This window comes from Eleutherodactylus coqui, chromosome 6, assembly GCF_035609145.1.
Source record: "Eleutherodactylus coqui strain aEleCoq1 chromosome 6, aEleCoq1.hap1, whole genome shotgun sequence".
Lineage (NCBI taxonomy): Eukaryota > Metazoa > Chordata > Amphibia > Anura > Eleutherodactylidae > Eleutherodactylus > Eleutherodactylus coqui.
The window spans coordinates 193,711,016-193,725,485 of record NC_089842.1 but is presented as its reverse complement, the minus strand read 5'-3'; the positions used below and the strand labels follow the sequence as shown (position 1 = coordinate 193,725,485).

The 14,470-nt window shown below is 43.7% G+C and overlaps 1 protein-coding gene across 1 annotated transcript in view; it reads left to right on the top strand.

Moving 5' to 3' along the window:
* Positions 1 to 14,470, top strand: part of VPS39 (VPS39 subunit of HOPS complex) — a 76,320-nt gene that overhangs the window by 51,335 nt on the left and 10,515 nt on the right. Inside the window, exons 17-23 of the mRNA XM_066608541.1 lie at positions 1,649 to 1,747; positions 2,253 to 2,352; positions 3,875 to 4,021; positions 5,484 to 5,586; positions 7,305 to 7,350; positions 10,227 to 10,376; positions 11,561 to 11,695. Of these exons, the coding sequence (XP_066464638.1) occupies positions 1,649 to 1,747; positions 2,253 to 2,352; positions 3,875 to 4,021; positions 5,484 to 5,586; positions 7,305 to 7,350; positions 10,227 to 10,376; positions 11,561 to 11,695 (780 nt within the window). The remainder of the gene's footprint in view (positions 1 to 1,648; positions 1,748 to 2,252; positions 2,353 to 3,874; positions 4,022 to 5,483; positions 5,587 to 7,304; positions 7,351 to 10,226; positions 10,377 to 11,560; positions 11,696 to 14,470) is intronic.

Genomic DNA, 14,470 nt, shown 5'->3' with positions numbered 1-14,470 from the left:
GAGACATATCGCGCCGCAGGACGCTCTCCGCCTTTTCGGATTACGGCCCACTCCACATGGGCGGTAGGGGCCTCTTGGGCGGTCCGTCACGGAGCATCGGCGCTGCAAGTATGTAAGGTGGCCACCTGGACCTCCTTACACACATTTTCAAAGTTCTATAAGGTCCACATATCTGCATCTTCGGGCGCCGCCCTCGGCCGAAAAGTTTTGCAGGCGGTGGTCCATTGACCACATGGTCAACCTTGTAAATAACCCACCCAATGTGTTTTTTCGGGACTGCTTGTGGACGTCCCATGGTCTAGGCTGTGGCCCCAAATGATACAGACGAGAAACAGATATTTTTGGTGTAACTTACTGTAAAATCTTTCTCGTCACGTTCATTGGGAGACACAGCACCCACCCCTTTGTTTAAAGAGCGGTTGCTGGAACTTTTTGTTCTTCGGTCATTTTGTGGCGAAAAATTAACCCAAAACTTTGTATGTTTTGGTATGTATAAAATATGTTATTTATTTTCGTACTCCCGCTGGCTGTTCTTACTGCTTGCATACAGACCGATTAGCTGAGTGCCTGCAGGGGGGATATAGCCGGTGGGAGGAGCTAACACTTTCTGCTTAGTGTCGCCCCCTAGGGCAGTAGCTATATCCCATGGTCTGGCTGTGTCCCCCAATGAACGTGACGAGAAAGAGATTTTACAGTAAGTTGTACCAAAAATATCTGTTTTGCTAGCTTGGCACTTTAATAAAGCATACTTCGTTTGAATCTTTGGTTGATGCGACACTCTGGATATGCTTGATACATAGGATGCATGCAATTAGTTAATAATGTGTTTAGCCATGAAATAATAAAATGTGAGCCAAATTTTTTATATAATTCTCTGAATGCTGCTAACTGCAAACTCATTCTTTATATGTTTTGGTTGTCAAAACTGTCCCTGTCCCTCTGAACATATACGCCAGATGTATGCAGTTGCTTTACAGTATAGTTGGGATGTTGGAATAGATGTATTTGCTAAATGTAAACCACAGACCTGTTGTGAATGTTGCTTTCCATCTGATGATTCAATAGTGCTTGTATTTGTACAGGAGCTGTGACTGATATAATAAACTCTTTTATGACTGATCCAATGTAATGAGGCATTTAAGTCTCTGGGTTCTTTTCTTAATGAATAAGATAGTATTTGTGCTATATGATATTCAGGCCATTAAAAAGTAATGGAAAACCTAATGAAAGTGCGAATGTAGACCTGCAAAAATAGTCTTCATGCACACTATGTTTACAGTGTACTTTAGGCATATGTGACAGGAAAACTTTTGGTGGTGTACATCAAACCCATCCATGGACACAATTTGCCTGACTAAGGCCATCAGTGTGTCCTCTATTCTATACAGAGGCATCCAGGTTAAAAAAAAACATATATCACATGGTATAGTTAGTTATTTAATTTACATAGATGCCTCTGTATTCGTGTATATAGTGCATGCGTCGCCAATTGGCTTCTGTCAGTGGTATACTTTGTGCGATTCTCCCCATATAAACCTCCAACATGCACTGCTAATGCAGTTTGAATGCAATCTAATTGTGTTGTGTGTTTTGTTTTTTTTGTTTGTTATAGTCTTTATTACTTTTTCTATGTTTATTTTTGTGACAGATATTTACTGAAGATCTCCCAGAAGTTGAAATCCTTCCCCGAAATCTTATACTAGCATTTTTATTGGAGAACTTCAAACACCTTGCTGCGCCCTATTTGGTGAGGAATAAACTTCTGCTTTAGAATACAGCTATAGGATTGGAACTGCAAATTCTATTTAATATATGTAACAGAAGACATAATGTTAGAACGCTTACAAGGCTCCTATATATGTCCCTGATGTTATACATGTACAAACACTCCAGGCTCCCCCTTAGAAAGGCTTAGTTGCCTCAGTATACGTGTGGCCATTACCTGATAATCTGTTCCTCACTGGTAATATTGTAATCTGTGGTTATAAACATTTTATGCTTGCTGGACTGGAATTCGGTTCTTCAAGCTGCTATGCCAGTGTATGGGATTGTACAGAGATGTCTGGTTCCATTCTTCAGCATCCCAGGATAGTATTGCAGACACTGTTCTCATTGAATTCAACGGATGGACAGCCCATGAATTTATAGTGATTTAAATTGTAACCTTCTATTTAAATGCCTGTCTGTAATGGCTATCAGGTCATTATTGTCTATTTAAGTGATCTGTGATGGTGTTTTTGTTTTTTTCCCAGGAACATATCATCCTCATATGGGAAGATCAAGGCCCTGAATTTCACAACTGCCTCATCAAATTGTATTGTGAGAAAGTGCAGGCTCTCATGCAAGAAATAGGTGCTTGCTTTATGTGTAGTATTAAACCTACAGTACATTTTCTCGGGCTGCGTTTACACATATGCTGCGCACCTTTCAATTAATTTATTCTTTTACATTGACAAAAATAAATTACATTTCAATTTTTTTCCTAAGCGGAATATATATTTAATTTTGTGCAATGATTACAATAACAAAATCCTTATTGAGGACACTGTGATTTCATGGGCAACAATTAACGGGGATTCGTGGTTGCAGCATGTGGGCAAACTTGTAGATGTTCGACTTGCCTTGCACATAGTAGCAGATCAACTCATGATTTTGTGCTATTGCTTTATAGTGTTAAAAAAACAAAACTGATTGACTGCTTGAGGCTGGTGTACCCGTGATGTAGTCTACCATACAGTATATATCTGTATATATTTATATGTAATCTACATTGCTCAAAAAAATTAAGAAAAACGCTTAAATCACACATTGCATCTTGATCAGCAAAAGTTTCAAGTTGAAAATCTTCACTAATGTAAATCGTGCTACAATGGTAAATGGAGACCAAAATCCTCAACCAATTGGGGTCTGGATTCCAAATCACCCAGGAAATCAATTTGCATGAGTTTCATGATGGCAACTCATAATGTGACTCTAGTGTGTTTGATCTCCACGTGCTTGTACGTACTCCCGACTATCTCTGGGCAAGCTTTTGATGAGATGGCTTATGGTATCCTGGGCTTCTCCTGCATCTGAATTAGAGCATCAGTAGGCTGCTGGATGGTTTAAGTTGCTACTCGTTGGTGTCGGATGCTAGAGGTTCTTAGTTTGATTCAGGTCTGAGGAAACGTGAGGGCCAGTCAATGGCATCAATACCTTCATGATGCAGGAACTATCTACCAAGTCTGACCACATGAGGCTGGGCACTGTTCTGTCCCCGGAGGAATCCAAGCACTACTGCACCAGCTTAAGGCCTGAGAATAGCTCTGAGTATTTCAAAACTTCATCCCGAAACTTATCCTGATTTGCGTTTATCCTGCAGAGATCTGTGTGACTCTCGAGTATATGTCTCTGCAGACCATCACAAACCCACTACCAAACTGGTCATGATGGATTATGTTGCAGGCAGCATAACATTATAATGTCTCCAGACTCTCTCCTATTTATTGTGCTCAGTGAGAACTTGCTCTTGTGTGAAGAGATCAGGGCACCAATTTTTGTGGTGGAACGTCCATAGTGGATATTCCACAGCAGAAAATCCACAAGGGATGTCAATGGAAAATCTGTGGCAAACCTTTTCCGTGCGGACGTGCCCTAAGGCTGCTATTACATCGGTGTTTCTTTCATACAAAATGCAGGAGGAGCTATGCTGATTACTGTGTAATAGCCGTACTGGACAGATTGATATCACTGAAATGTGGGGGCCTAATGTGATACTGAAGTGTTTCCTTAATTTTTCGAGCTATGTAGAATATATAAAATCTCAGACTAATTAGCTGCTTGCATTTATTGCATTTTAATTCTGACTTTTTATTATTTTTGTAACATTTTGTAGGTTCTACATGCAGTGAAGAGGTGGCGAGTGTGCCTGCCGGCTCAGAAAATGGGGAGCTGGGAAAATATCGCACTAAATTGCTAAATTTCTTAGAAATCTCAAACTGTTATCAGCCAGAGTGTCTGATCAGTGATTTTCCATTTGATGGTGAGTTTATCTTAATGACTTAAGGCTCTTTTCACACTATGGGGGAGATTTATAAAACTGTCTAAAATAAATATTTTAGTTGCCTATATCAACCAATCACAGTGCAGCTTTTATTTTGTATTCTGCTCTAGTCAAATGAAAGCTGAGCTCTGATTGCTCTTCACCGGGGCAGTAACTGTCTGTATTGAGTATCAAGAAGCCCTTCACAGTTATAGACACATTAAAATAATGATATTTATTAGGATTAATTAAAATTAGATCAGGGCTTAACATAAACAAAACACAACACGCATTTTCTTATTGTTACTGGGTCATATTTGCAATAGGCTTCAGTAAACAAAAATTAGAGGGGCTGGCCTCATGTATGTGAGTCAGTATAGTGAAGTCTCAATAGAGGAGACTAATTCACTGTAAAATGACACGAGCCATAAAGTATTCCTACTGAGAACAACAATTGGTCCACCATATGATTCATATAAATGGCAGTGTCCAAATTTCACTACTGGACTCAAAAGAGGACTAGCTGACACTGTTCGTGTTACTAGATCATGCTTGCAAATACCGTTATTGAGCAACGCTTAATGACTGAAGAAGGTCAGAGTACTGTGACACAACAGAAGCACAGTCCCCTGAAAAATAAAGTGGAAATTTAAAAGCGGTTCGGAGGTTCGACGCGTTGCTACGTTAAATATCAACATTTCATCAGGAACCTTATACATAATGTTTCCTTGTTGACATTGTGATATATAGCTAGCACCTACAGAGCTGGTTTAGCATGTACCCTCATGGTGAATAAAGAGCCCTAGCTGTATTATGCAGGCTAGGTACCAGAATGTTACAATAGAGCCATGCATAGAGTTATGATAAACTAAAAAATGATTTTGGAGGAGAACTGCCGTTTCACTATAGAGTACAATAGAGACCTTCTGTTCGAGCAGAAATAGAGATGCTCTGCAACCAGCATCAATGCTGAATGTTAGAAAGGCCCTATCCCGAAGTTCAACTCCTAAACAACTTCTGGTTCAAAGACTAAGAACACAGAAACCAGCTAACTACCTAAATAAAGGTGATATGAAGCAAGACACAGGAGAGATAGCGCCTCCAGCCTTTATGGTTGCTCTGATTGGTTCCTGTTGGCTACTAAGTTTTTCTATTAGACAGTTTCATAAATTAACCCCTGTTTTTACAATCCAACACTGGTTCTATCCTGTGGGACAGAAACTAGGACAGAACCATAGAGTTTAGCATCTAAGTCTTTTAAACTGGATAAACAATTGCAGCCATATTAAACCCTGGGGTTCTGCATCGGATCCTTCCTGGTTTCTGGCACTATGCCGTTTTTTTCTCTCGTTTGTTTGGGAGGGGGTGGGGTTTGGGGGGTTGCAGCGAAGACAGAAACCTTTAAATAGATTGTATTGTAAAATAAAAGGTATATGTTGTATCATTCAATTTATTTTCTTAGGGCTACTGGAGGAGAGAGCACTACTCTTGGGTCGGATGGGCAAGCACGAGCAGGCTCTGTTCATTTATGTGCATATCCTGAAAGATACTAACATGGCAGAACAGTGAGTAGACAAAAATAAACCAATTATTGCTTAAAATCATTCTCTGTCCCACCCCTCTGCTGACCACGCTGTTAGTGATCCAGCGATACTCGCTCCTGTGTAACAGCTCGGGAGCGAGTATACACAGGGACGAGTGTTGGGCATCGTTTGCTTGACACTCATCCCGTGTAAAAGGGCTTTAAGATGAAAGGGGAGAGGTGATGATTAGGAAATCACAGAAAAGGTTGATGCGTGTGACGTGTCCAGGTAACATAACGTATTCTCTGAGGACAAATTAAACCCCATGTTAATGTCTGGAAAGTCCTCATTAGATTTTCTAATCCTCACCTCTCCCCTTTCATTTTATACACAATCTGTAGTCGTATAACTGTAGTGTATCATCATGTAAATGTTGTGCTCTTCATCATCCTGCCTCTTTTAAATGTAAAGTAATCACTGTCTTCCTGTTCTGTTGTAGAAATATTTGTTCTGTTAGGATCTTGCTGTGAGAATTCTCGCAGCAGGATGCGACCTGCCCTAGCAGTAACCCGCGGCTCACCACCTGCTGCGTCTTCTCCTCTGCTCTGCTATGTGTCGGCTACCGCCTAGTCGGCACATGCGCAGAGCAGAGCTGTTGCGTCAGCAATGACGTTTTTGTGCGAGGCTCGCACAGAAATAGAACATGCCACGAATTGTTTACCGCGCGAGTTTTCATGTTGTCAAATCGTGGCCGTCTGCATAGGATTGCATAAACTAATTCAATCCTATGGCAGCGCGCACAGGCAGAAAATCTGCGGGAAATCCCACTGTCTTTTTTTTTTTTTTTGTACAAGAGTATTTAACATTACTAAGATTTGTGTGGCTAAAACGGTACCGCACTATTTTGGCTATAATCAAAACTACCCATAAAAGTGTTCTTACTTTCTTTAGAAATGATTGGCATTATGTGGGCCTTTCTAGTACAGTTAGTCCCCGACTTGCGAACAGGTTCCGTTCCGGGAGCCCGTTCGCAAGTCCGTTTTGTTCGCAAGTCGAACAAATGGTTGTATGGAGGGGATCGCGGGTGGATCCCGCTCCATACAACGTCGGGTGCCAGCTGTTCTTACAGCGGGCACCCGGCGGCAGCAGTTCCGAAGAGCCGTGGCGCTTGTCAGAACTGTTAACACTTTAAATACCGCTCTGACAGCGGTATTTAAAGTGTTAACAGTTCTGACGGGCGGTGCGGCTCGTCGGAACTGCTGCCGCCGGGTGCCCGCTGTAAGAAACAGCCTGCACCCGACGTTCAGGGGGCCCGTACAGCGTCCCATGATGAGATCGCGGGACGCTGTGTGGTTGCTAGGCAGCCGGGGACCTCCTGAAAGGCCCCAGGGCTGCCTATGCAGAGTGCCTATCAAGCGCACGGCTTGCTAGGCGCTCTGCATAGACAGCCCTAGGGCCTTTCAGAAGGCCCCCGGCTGCCCAGCAACCGCGATGTGACCGGACAGGCTTCTATCAGGCTTGATAGAAGCCTGTCCGGTCCCTGCACAGCATGATGTAATGCCATAGCATTACATCATACTGTGCAGAACAGATAGTTCGTATCTAGCGAAATTCGTAAGTCGAATGTTCGCAAGTCGGGGACTATCTGTAGTTCTTTCTGACTGATGGTTTTTGTTACAGGCTGCCCGCAGGAGTGTGCTAAATGTACAGTATAACTTGTCTTAGCTATGCTTAAAAGGCTTTTTGTCTTGTATTCCTAGGTATTGCCACAAACATTATGATTATGCCAAGGATGGTAACAAAGATGTAAGTTACAATACATTACTGATGCCACTATAAAAAGTTGTGTTTTTGCTTTGTTTTTTTTACTAGTATGTTTGTTCTATCCTTCTTAGTTTTTCCAAAACTAAACAATAAGCAAACAAATCAGGTCTTGCAGGACCTTGTATAGTAAGTAGCGTATCAACAAATTAAGTATAGTATTGTACAAAAATCAACGGAATGGAGCAAAAACCATGTGACCCTGTAGTTATTGACCTGTTTCAACATGCGATATGTCCTCAGCACAACTTTCCTGAGTCTGCAGAGATGACCCCCGCAGTCACAGGTCCATCCCCACAGGCAAAACGTGTCAGCCTCTACTCCACCTGAATGTTCAAGCTATTTGCTCAAAGAAATCATAAACCCTAGCTATCACTCGGCAATAACCAGAGAGGAAGATAACGTGGGGGGAGAAAAGTTTAAACGTAAAAAAGAATAAAGGAGTGCGTTAAGTAGGGTAAAAAAAGGAGAGATGGCTCCAATAAGTGTAGATTTGGCTGAGGGCTATGACAAGGTTGAGGGAGGGGGGGGGGGGGGAGTAGACACAAAAAAGAAGGGTGGGGGAGCGAATAGAACCACACCATAGTTAATCTGATAGACTTTGGATCCAATCATACAGTCCTCAAAGTCTTTCCTTTAACACAGACCTCCAGTTTTATGAAAACAAGGACTCAAATTCCGCAGAGGACACACTCTACCCATGGCTTACTAGTATGTTTAGAATCTTTTGGATGTCATGTATGTAAATGCCCACACCCCCACAGTGAGTTGTATAGTGCCCAATATAGCAGTCTTTGGCATTACATATGAGAAGAGGAATAAGCAGATCGAAATGCTTCCTGGAACCTAACTATATGATGTTAAATGTTCTGAACACAGATCGACCTTAAATTTATCACACAGATTTTTCTGGTTAGCATAGTACGAAGTTGTATTTTTGCAGTACTTCGTAGAACTTTGAACCAAAGCTTTGGTTTTTCGATTTGTGTTCTGTTTAACTGCTTAATATAAACAAAATGAAACAAGTAGAAAAGTGCAAATATATAAAATTGGACTTCATTCTATAGCAGTGATGGCGAACCTTTTAGAGACAGAGTGCCCAAATTGCAACCCAAACACCACATATTTGTGGCAAAGTGTGACCATGTCAGGGGGCGGGGCTTATCACGATGTGTGATTTCTACCCCCGTCATTCTAAAAAGGACAGGGCCGCTTCGAAATAGACGGCATGCAGATTTTGACTGCTTTTTGGGTGCGGAAATGCTGCAGAATGTCCTGAGCGGAACTTTCTGTGAAAAATTCTGCAGCATTTCCACATCCAAAAAGCAGTCAAAATCTGCACGCTGTCTATTTTGGAACAGCCCTGCCCATTTCCGCCACCTCTAAACCTGCTCCAGCAATAATAGTGACACCCCCCCCCCCCTTCCCTCACAGCGGCCCCCAGCAGTAATTGTGACACCCCCCTCATACTTGCCCCTTCCTCCTTGTGGCAGCTCCGGTTCTCCTCTGTTCGGTGTTGCTGCTCCCAGTGCACACTGTGACGTCAGTATGTGCTGCCGGACACATAAGAGGAGATGGGGGGGAAAGGGGGGGGGGGATTCTGGCTGCAGACTGACATCACAGTGTGCGCGCCGGGATCAGCGATGCTAGCAGTGCGAATGCCAACAGGGGAGCCGCGGCCCCTGCTGGTATTACACAAATTAAGAGTGGCCGATTGCGGTACATGCCAGTAGGGCGGGCTCTGCGTACCGCATCCGACATGCGTGCCATTTGTTCGCCACCACTGTTCTATAGTATTCTGACAGTGGCCCTCGTGGATCCAGAGGAAGGCAAAAAAAATCAATGAAGTAGAAGCCAATTTTGTTTTGACAGGAGCAAAATTTATGCTCCTATGGAGTTAGTCATTTCGATGGAGGTACTCCAAGATAGCATCTCTTAGAAACCCTTCAAACATTTTACCCCCAATATACGTTAGACTTGCCGGCATATACTTTCCAAGTTCACTTTTTGACACTTTTTTTTTTTTTAATATTGGTACCACACTTGCTATGTGCCAGTTCAGTGGAACAGACCCATCACTTTAGAGTCCTTAAATATAAGAAACCATGGTCTTATCGCATTAATTTCCTTAGAATACAAGGGTGTATGCCAGCGTAACCCAGTGATTTGTTTATATTCTTTTAAGGCACTTCTTCCTGGGTTAGAGAGTTTACCTTTATCATTCTGCATTTCACCTGACATTTCACTCAGGACATCTAACAACGGAGAGAGTCACCTCCGTCATAAACGTACAAAACCAAAAAGAAACTAAATCCCAGCGCTCCAAGGGTCAAACAGCAGGATCAGAGTAGAAGTGTTACAGCCAGTATAAAACAGAGAAGTTCCACCCCCCCCCCACACACACTTCCCCCACTAAATCCATGTAAACCAAACTATAATCTCATAACCAAATCTGGATTTTAAACTGTGACTGAGATTGAGATTATAGTTTGGCATAACTGGATTTAGTAGGGGGATCTTCGCATTTGGATCCCCACTACGAAGTAAGCCCTCTCTATTTTATATACTGGCTATAAAACACTTACTCTGATACGGCTGTTTGACCCTTGGAGCGCTGAGACCTATTTTCCAATGTTGATCCTGAGGAAGGCAAAAAACCTCATAAAGTAAAAATCATTGTTCAGTAGTAACTGATCAGACCTGAACAATTCTTAAACACTGTCATCACGTTTGAGCACAAGCTTCATGTAAATAATCCTAAAATGTGCCATAAAGTTTAATGTCCACTAGATGCAGTTCATGGCTTACAATAATATGCATGTGATTCATGAAAGCGGGTCCTTTGTTTCATTCTCTTTTAGGTCTATTTATCTCTGATCAGGATGTACCTTTCTCCACCTGATGTGCATTGTCTGGGTCCTATTAAAATTAAATTGGAGGAGCCAAAGCCAAATATTGCAGCTGCCTTAGCAGTCTTGGAGCAGCATCATGCAAAACTGAATACAACTAAGGTAAACCATATAAGATGCATGTCGCTCACAACAGTGGTTGAAGCATGTTGGCCTCCTGTCAAATAAGTGCTACAGTGACCTGTAGGAGAATTGCTTTCAGAAAGCATAGAGCAGATCTGTCATCGGACTATACTTCACCTTGTAAGGACAGCATAGTATGATTGTATGGGGACGGGTCTGCACTCCTATTAGCCAAAACAGAATAGTAGTGTGACGTTTTTGTTAAAGGGGTATTTGCACACATTTCTTGCTTTACGCCAGAGGTTCACGCTGCATCCCTTAAACAGGAACACAGACTGAACTCCTGGATGCAACTGTTAAATTGTATTGCCTCCAACACTTCACAGTGTAAATATGCTGATTTTAGATCAAATAAATGAGTCAGGTTTTTTCCTGGTCTCCAGGGCCTTTATTTGCCCATAGAGTTGCGCCACTTGCCTAGTTTTCAGATTCTATCATTAACAAAATATTTATTGGTTTTATGATGATCAAAACTCATCAATCAAGAATTACAACATTACAATCATGTGCAAAGTCCAGCGGCAAGTAGATTGAACAGATACATCAGTAGGTACATTGCCAGATGTAATTTCTAATAAACATATAAGGTAAAATAAAAGTAAAGTGCCAATTTTTACTACTTCAATTACTGCAACTCCTAATCAGATAAATCCGTATAAACATTAGAGAACCATAAAAGAGAGGAACGAGTGGGGGAAGACAAGAAGACGGGATAACACATAAGAAAAAATGAAAGGGATGAGGCTGTAATATGGTTTATTATGTGGGTGAACCTGAAAAATAAAAATGAGCTTATTCTATTAATCTGGCTGGAACCATGCTCCTCATAAATCTGTTGGGGGAGTAGATGAAATGCTTGAAGGTAAACTAGCATCTCCAACGGGGGCGCGCATCACCATCCAATGATGTGCTGACTTTTCCCCACCCACCTGCATCCCTTGGGCCGATGATGGAACATACAGATGACCCGATGTGGAGTACAAACTCTCCCAAACACACTCCCTCCTCCATTCTGGACTAATGAAGAGGTTAGTCATTGGGTCACCTACTTATACCCTGTATTGAAAACAAAACGCATTGCCTGCCATTCTGTTTTCTGAAGATTTTGAAACCATTTTGCCACATTTACTAATTTACATATTTAACATTTTGATTGTTCACAGGCCATAGACTTATTACCTGCCAATACACAGATCCGAGAGATCCAAGTCTTTCTGGAGAAGGTACTGGAGGAGAATGCTCAGAGGAAGAGATACAATCAAGTCCTAAAGAACCTTTTGCATGCGGAGTTCTTGAGAGTAAGTCTAATCGCACACAGAACCTGAATTTATGCGTTGTAGAATTTTTTTTCCCTTCGACATCATGACAGCATACATCTGGAGGTTGCTCACCTGCTGACCTGATGGGACAGGAAAAGGCAGAGCATAAAAGAAACCTCCCCTCCACCAAACACCAGTGCTTTTCCTGTCCCTTCAGGACAGCAGCGGCAGAGCTCCAGCGATGCTGTCCCATGCCGGAGGTTCCAGGGCTTACCGGTGAGCGGCAGCATCTCTCCTGGTAGCCCCGGTTGCCCCAGTGGGAAGTACCTCATCTGGGAGCTAACTGGGGACTGCGTGGGCCTGGGTCCAAGTACGGGCTTTCCGGCACCACTTCGGCCGTCATTTAGGCGGCGGCCGTCATCTCTGGGTCCAGGGCCAAGCAGCAGCATTCCTCAAGGGGGCGTAGCCTCGGCGGAGCATCGGGAGTGACGCAGTGATGTCAGACGCTCCGCAGGGGGCGTGGCCTATCGGAAAGTGGGCGCCGCATTCAATTTTTAAAGCTCCTCTGCACCAGGGAAGCAGCTGGTGTTTCTTCACGCCGGGGAATCGATCCTAAGTACAGGAGTTGATCCCACAAGTGCAGAATGTCGGCCAGAGAGGACCCAGAGAATCTCCAAACTGTAAGTGGTCCAGTGGGCCAACCTACAGACACCTGCACTACATACACTTCCTTACTAACACAGTTCTCCCTTGTCATTTCAGGACAGGGATACTCAAAAACCTAGGGAGGCTAGGAGGAGGAGTAAAAAGTGTCCAGTGTGCTTGGCCAAACTCGACGACTCCTACACCAAAACATTATGTGCAGTTTGTTCTGCAAAAGTTCTGCAGGAGGAAAAATCTTCCCTTATGTCCGAAATTCGGTCGGTCGTCCGGGAAGAAGTTCAGTCCTCCCTCTCGGACCTCCAACCTGGGCCCTCAGGGGTTACACGAAGGTCTGCTCCGGCTGTGTCAGAGTCCGACTCTGACATGGCGGAAGATTTGGAGTTTGATAATCTTGGGGAAGTGTTGCTGGAGGAGAAAAAGTACCCTTTTTCCACCGCTGACATGGATCAACTTTTAAAAGCTGTACGTAGAACCATGCAGGTGGAGGAAGATGTGCAGCAACCCCGCACGGCGCAAGACTATATGTTTGCGGGATTGCTTCCACAACGGAAATCTTCGTTTCTTGTAAATGCCACACTCAAACAACTAATCCTGAACGAGTGGGATTGTGTGGATCAGGCTCCGCTACTCCCTAGGGAGTTCAAGGAGTGCCTTTTTATTTGCGGGAGACGAGGTGGCGTTTTTGGACGAAATGCCGAAAGTAGATGCGGCTATCGCTATGGTGTCCAGGAAGTCTGGATTACCATTTGAAGATACGTCCCACTTAAAGGACTCCTTGGACAATAAAGTGGACATGACCATGCGTAAGGCCTGGTCCACGTCCAGCCTTATTATAAAATCCAATATCGCGGCCACTTCTGTGGCTCGCTCAATGGCGGTCTGGCTGGATCAGCTCGCGTCCCTAATTGACCAAAAAGCTTCCAGGGAAGAGTTTGCGAGCGGCATCCCTCTGCTACAGATGGCAACGGGGTTTCTGGCGGATGCCTCTATGGAAACGGTCCGCTTCGGAGCTCGCATGGCAGCCCTATCCAACACCGCCAAAAGGGCAGTCTGGGTAAAGGAGTGGTCGTGGGACTTAACATCCAAAAACAAGCTGTGTACCCTACCCTTTCGGGGTGCAGGCATTTTTAGACCGGACCTGGATCGCCTGCTGGAAAAAGCAGCTGACAAGAACCAGGGACCGCCAGCCATCAGACCGCCAAAGAGACCCTTCACTCCACGTCACTCGTCTACATACGCTGGGAAAGGGAAGACCGGAAGATGGTCTTATCCGAAGGGTGGAAGGGGTAAGACTTATTGTTGTCCCTCAGCCCGCATCTTCGTGCCCGGTGGGCGGTAGACTGGCTCGTTTTGCCACTAGTTGGCGTAACATAACGACTAACGAGTGGGTGCTACACCTGGTGGCGGAGGGGTACAAGATCGAGCTAGAATCTCGCCCCCCCTGACAGATTTATTGTAACCTCAATCCAGTCTCCAGGCCTAGAGCAGGCTCGGTTGAGAAGTGTACAGAACCTGCTGGATCTTGGCGCGGTTATCCCCGTCCCCAAGAAGGAACGGGGGAAGGGATTTTATTCCCCCCTTTTTCTGGTTCCCAAACCAGATGGCTCCCACCGCACAATAATTAACCTCAAAGAACTGAATAAATTCATTGAGTATAGGAAGCTTAAAATGGAGACTATCAGAACTGCAACTCCCCTAATTGCCAGGGATAATGTAATGGCTACAATTGACCTAAAAGATGCTTACTTTCACATCCCTATTTACGCCAACTCGCAAAAGTTCCTGAGGTTTGCGCTGAAAATGGAAGGGGAAATCTGTCAATTTCAGTTTATTTGCCTCCCATTTGGAATTTCCTCTGCTCCGCTGATTTTTCCAAGGTGGTGATAGAAATGGTTGCCTTTTTGCGCAATCGTGGGATTATTATCGTCCTCCTACTTGGACGACTTCCTGTTGGTGGCAGATTCCCCGACTATTCTGAGGTCACACTTGGGTTCCACGCTTCAACTGTTTAAGGCCCTGGGTTGGATTATTAATGATCTAAAATCCAACATGGAACTAGAAACCAGGAAAAAATTCCTGGGAGTCATTCTGGATTCCAGTCTCCAAATTCGTCCCTTCCTCCTCTAAGGAAACAGCTTATTTTAGAGGAAT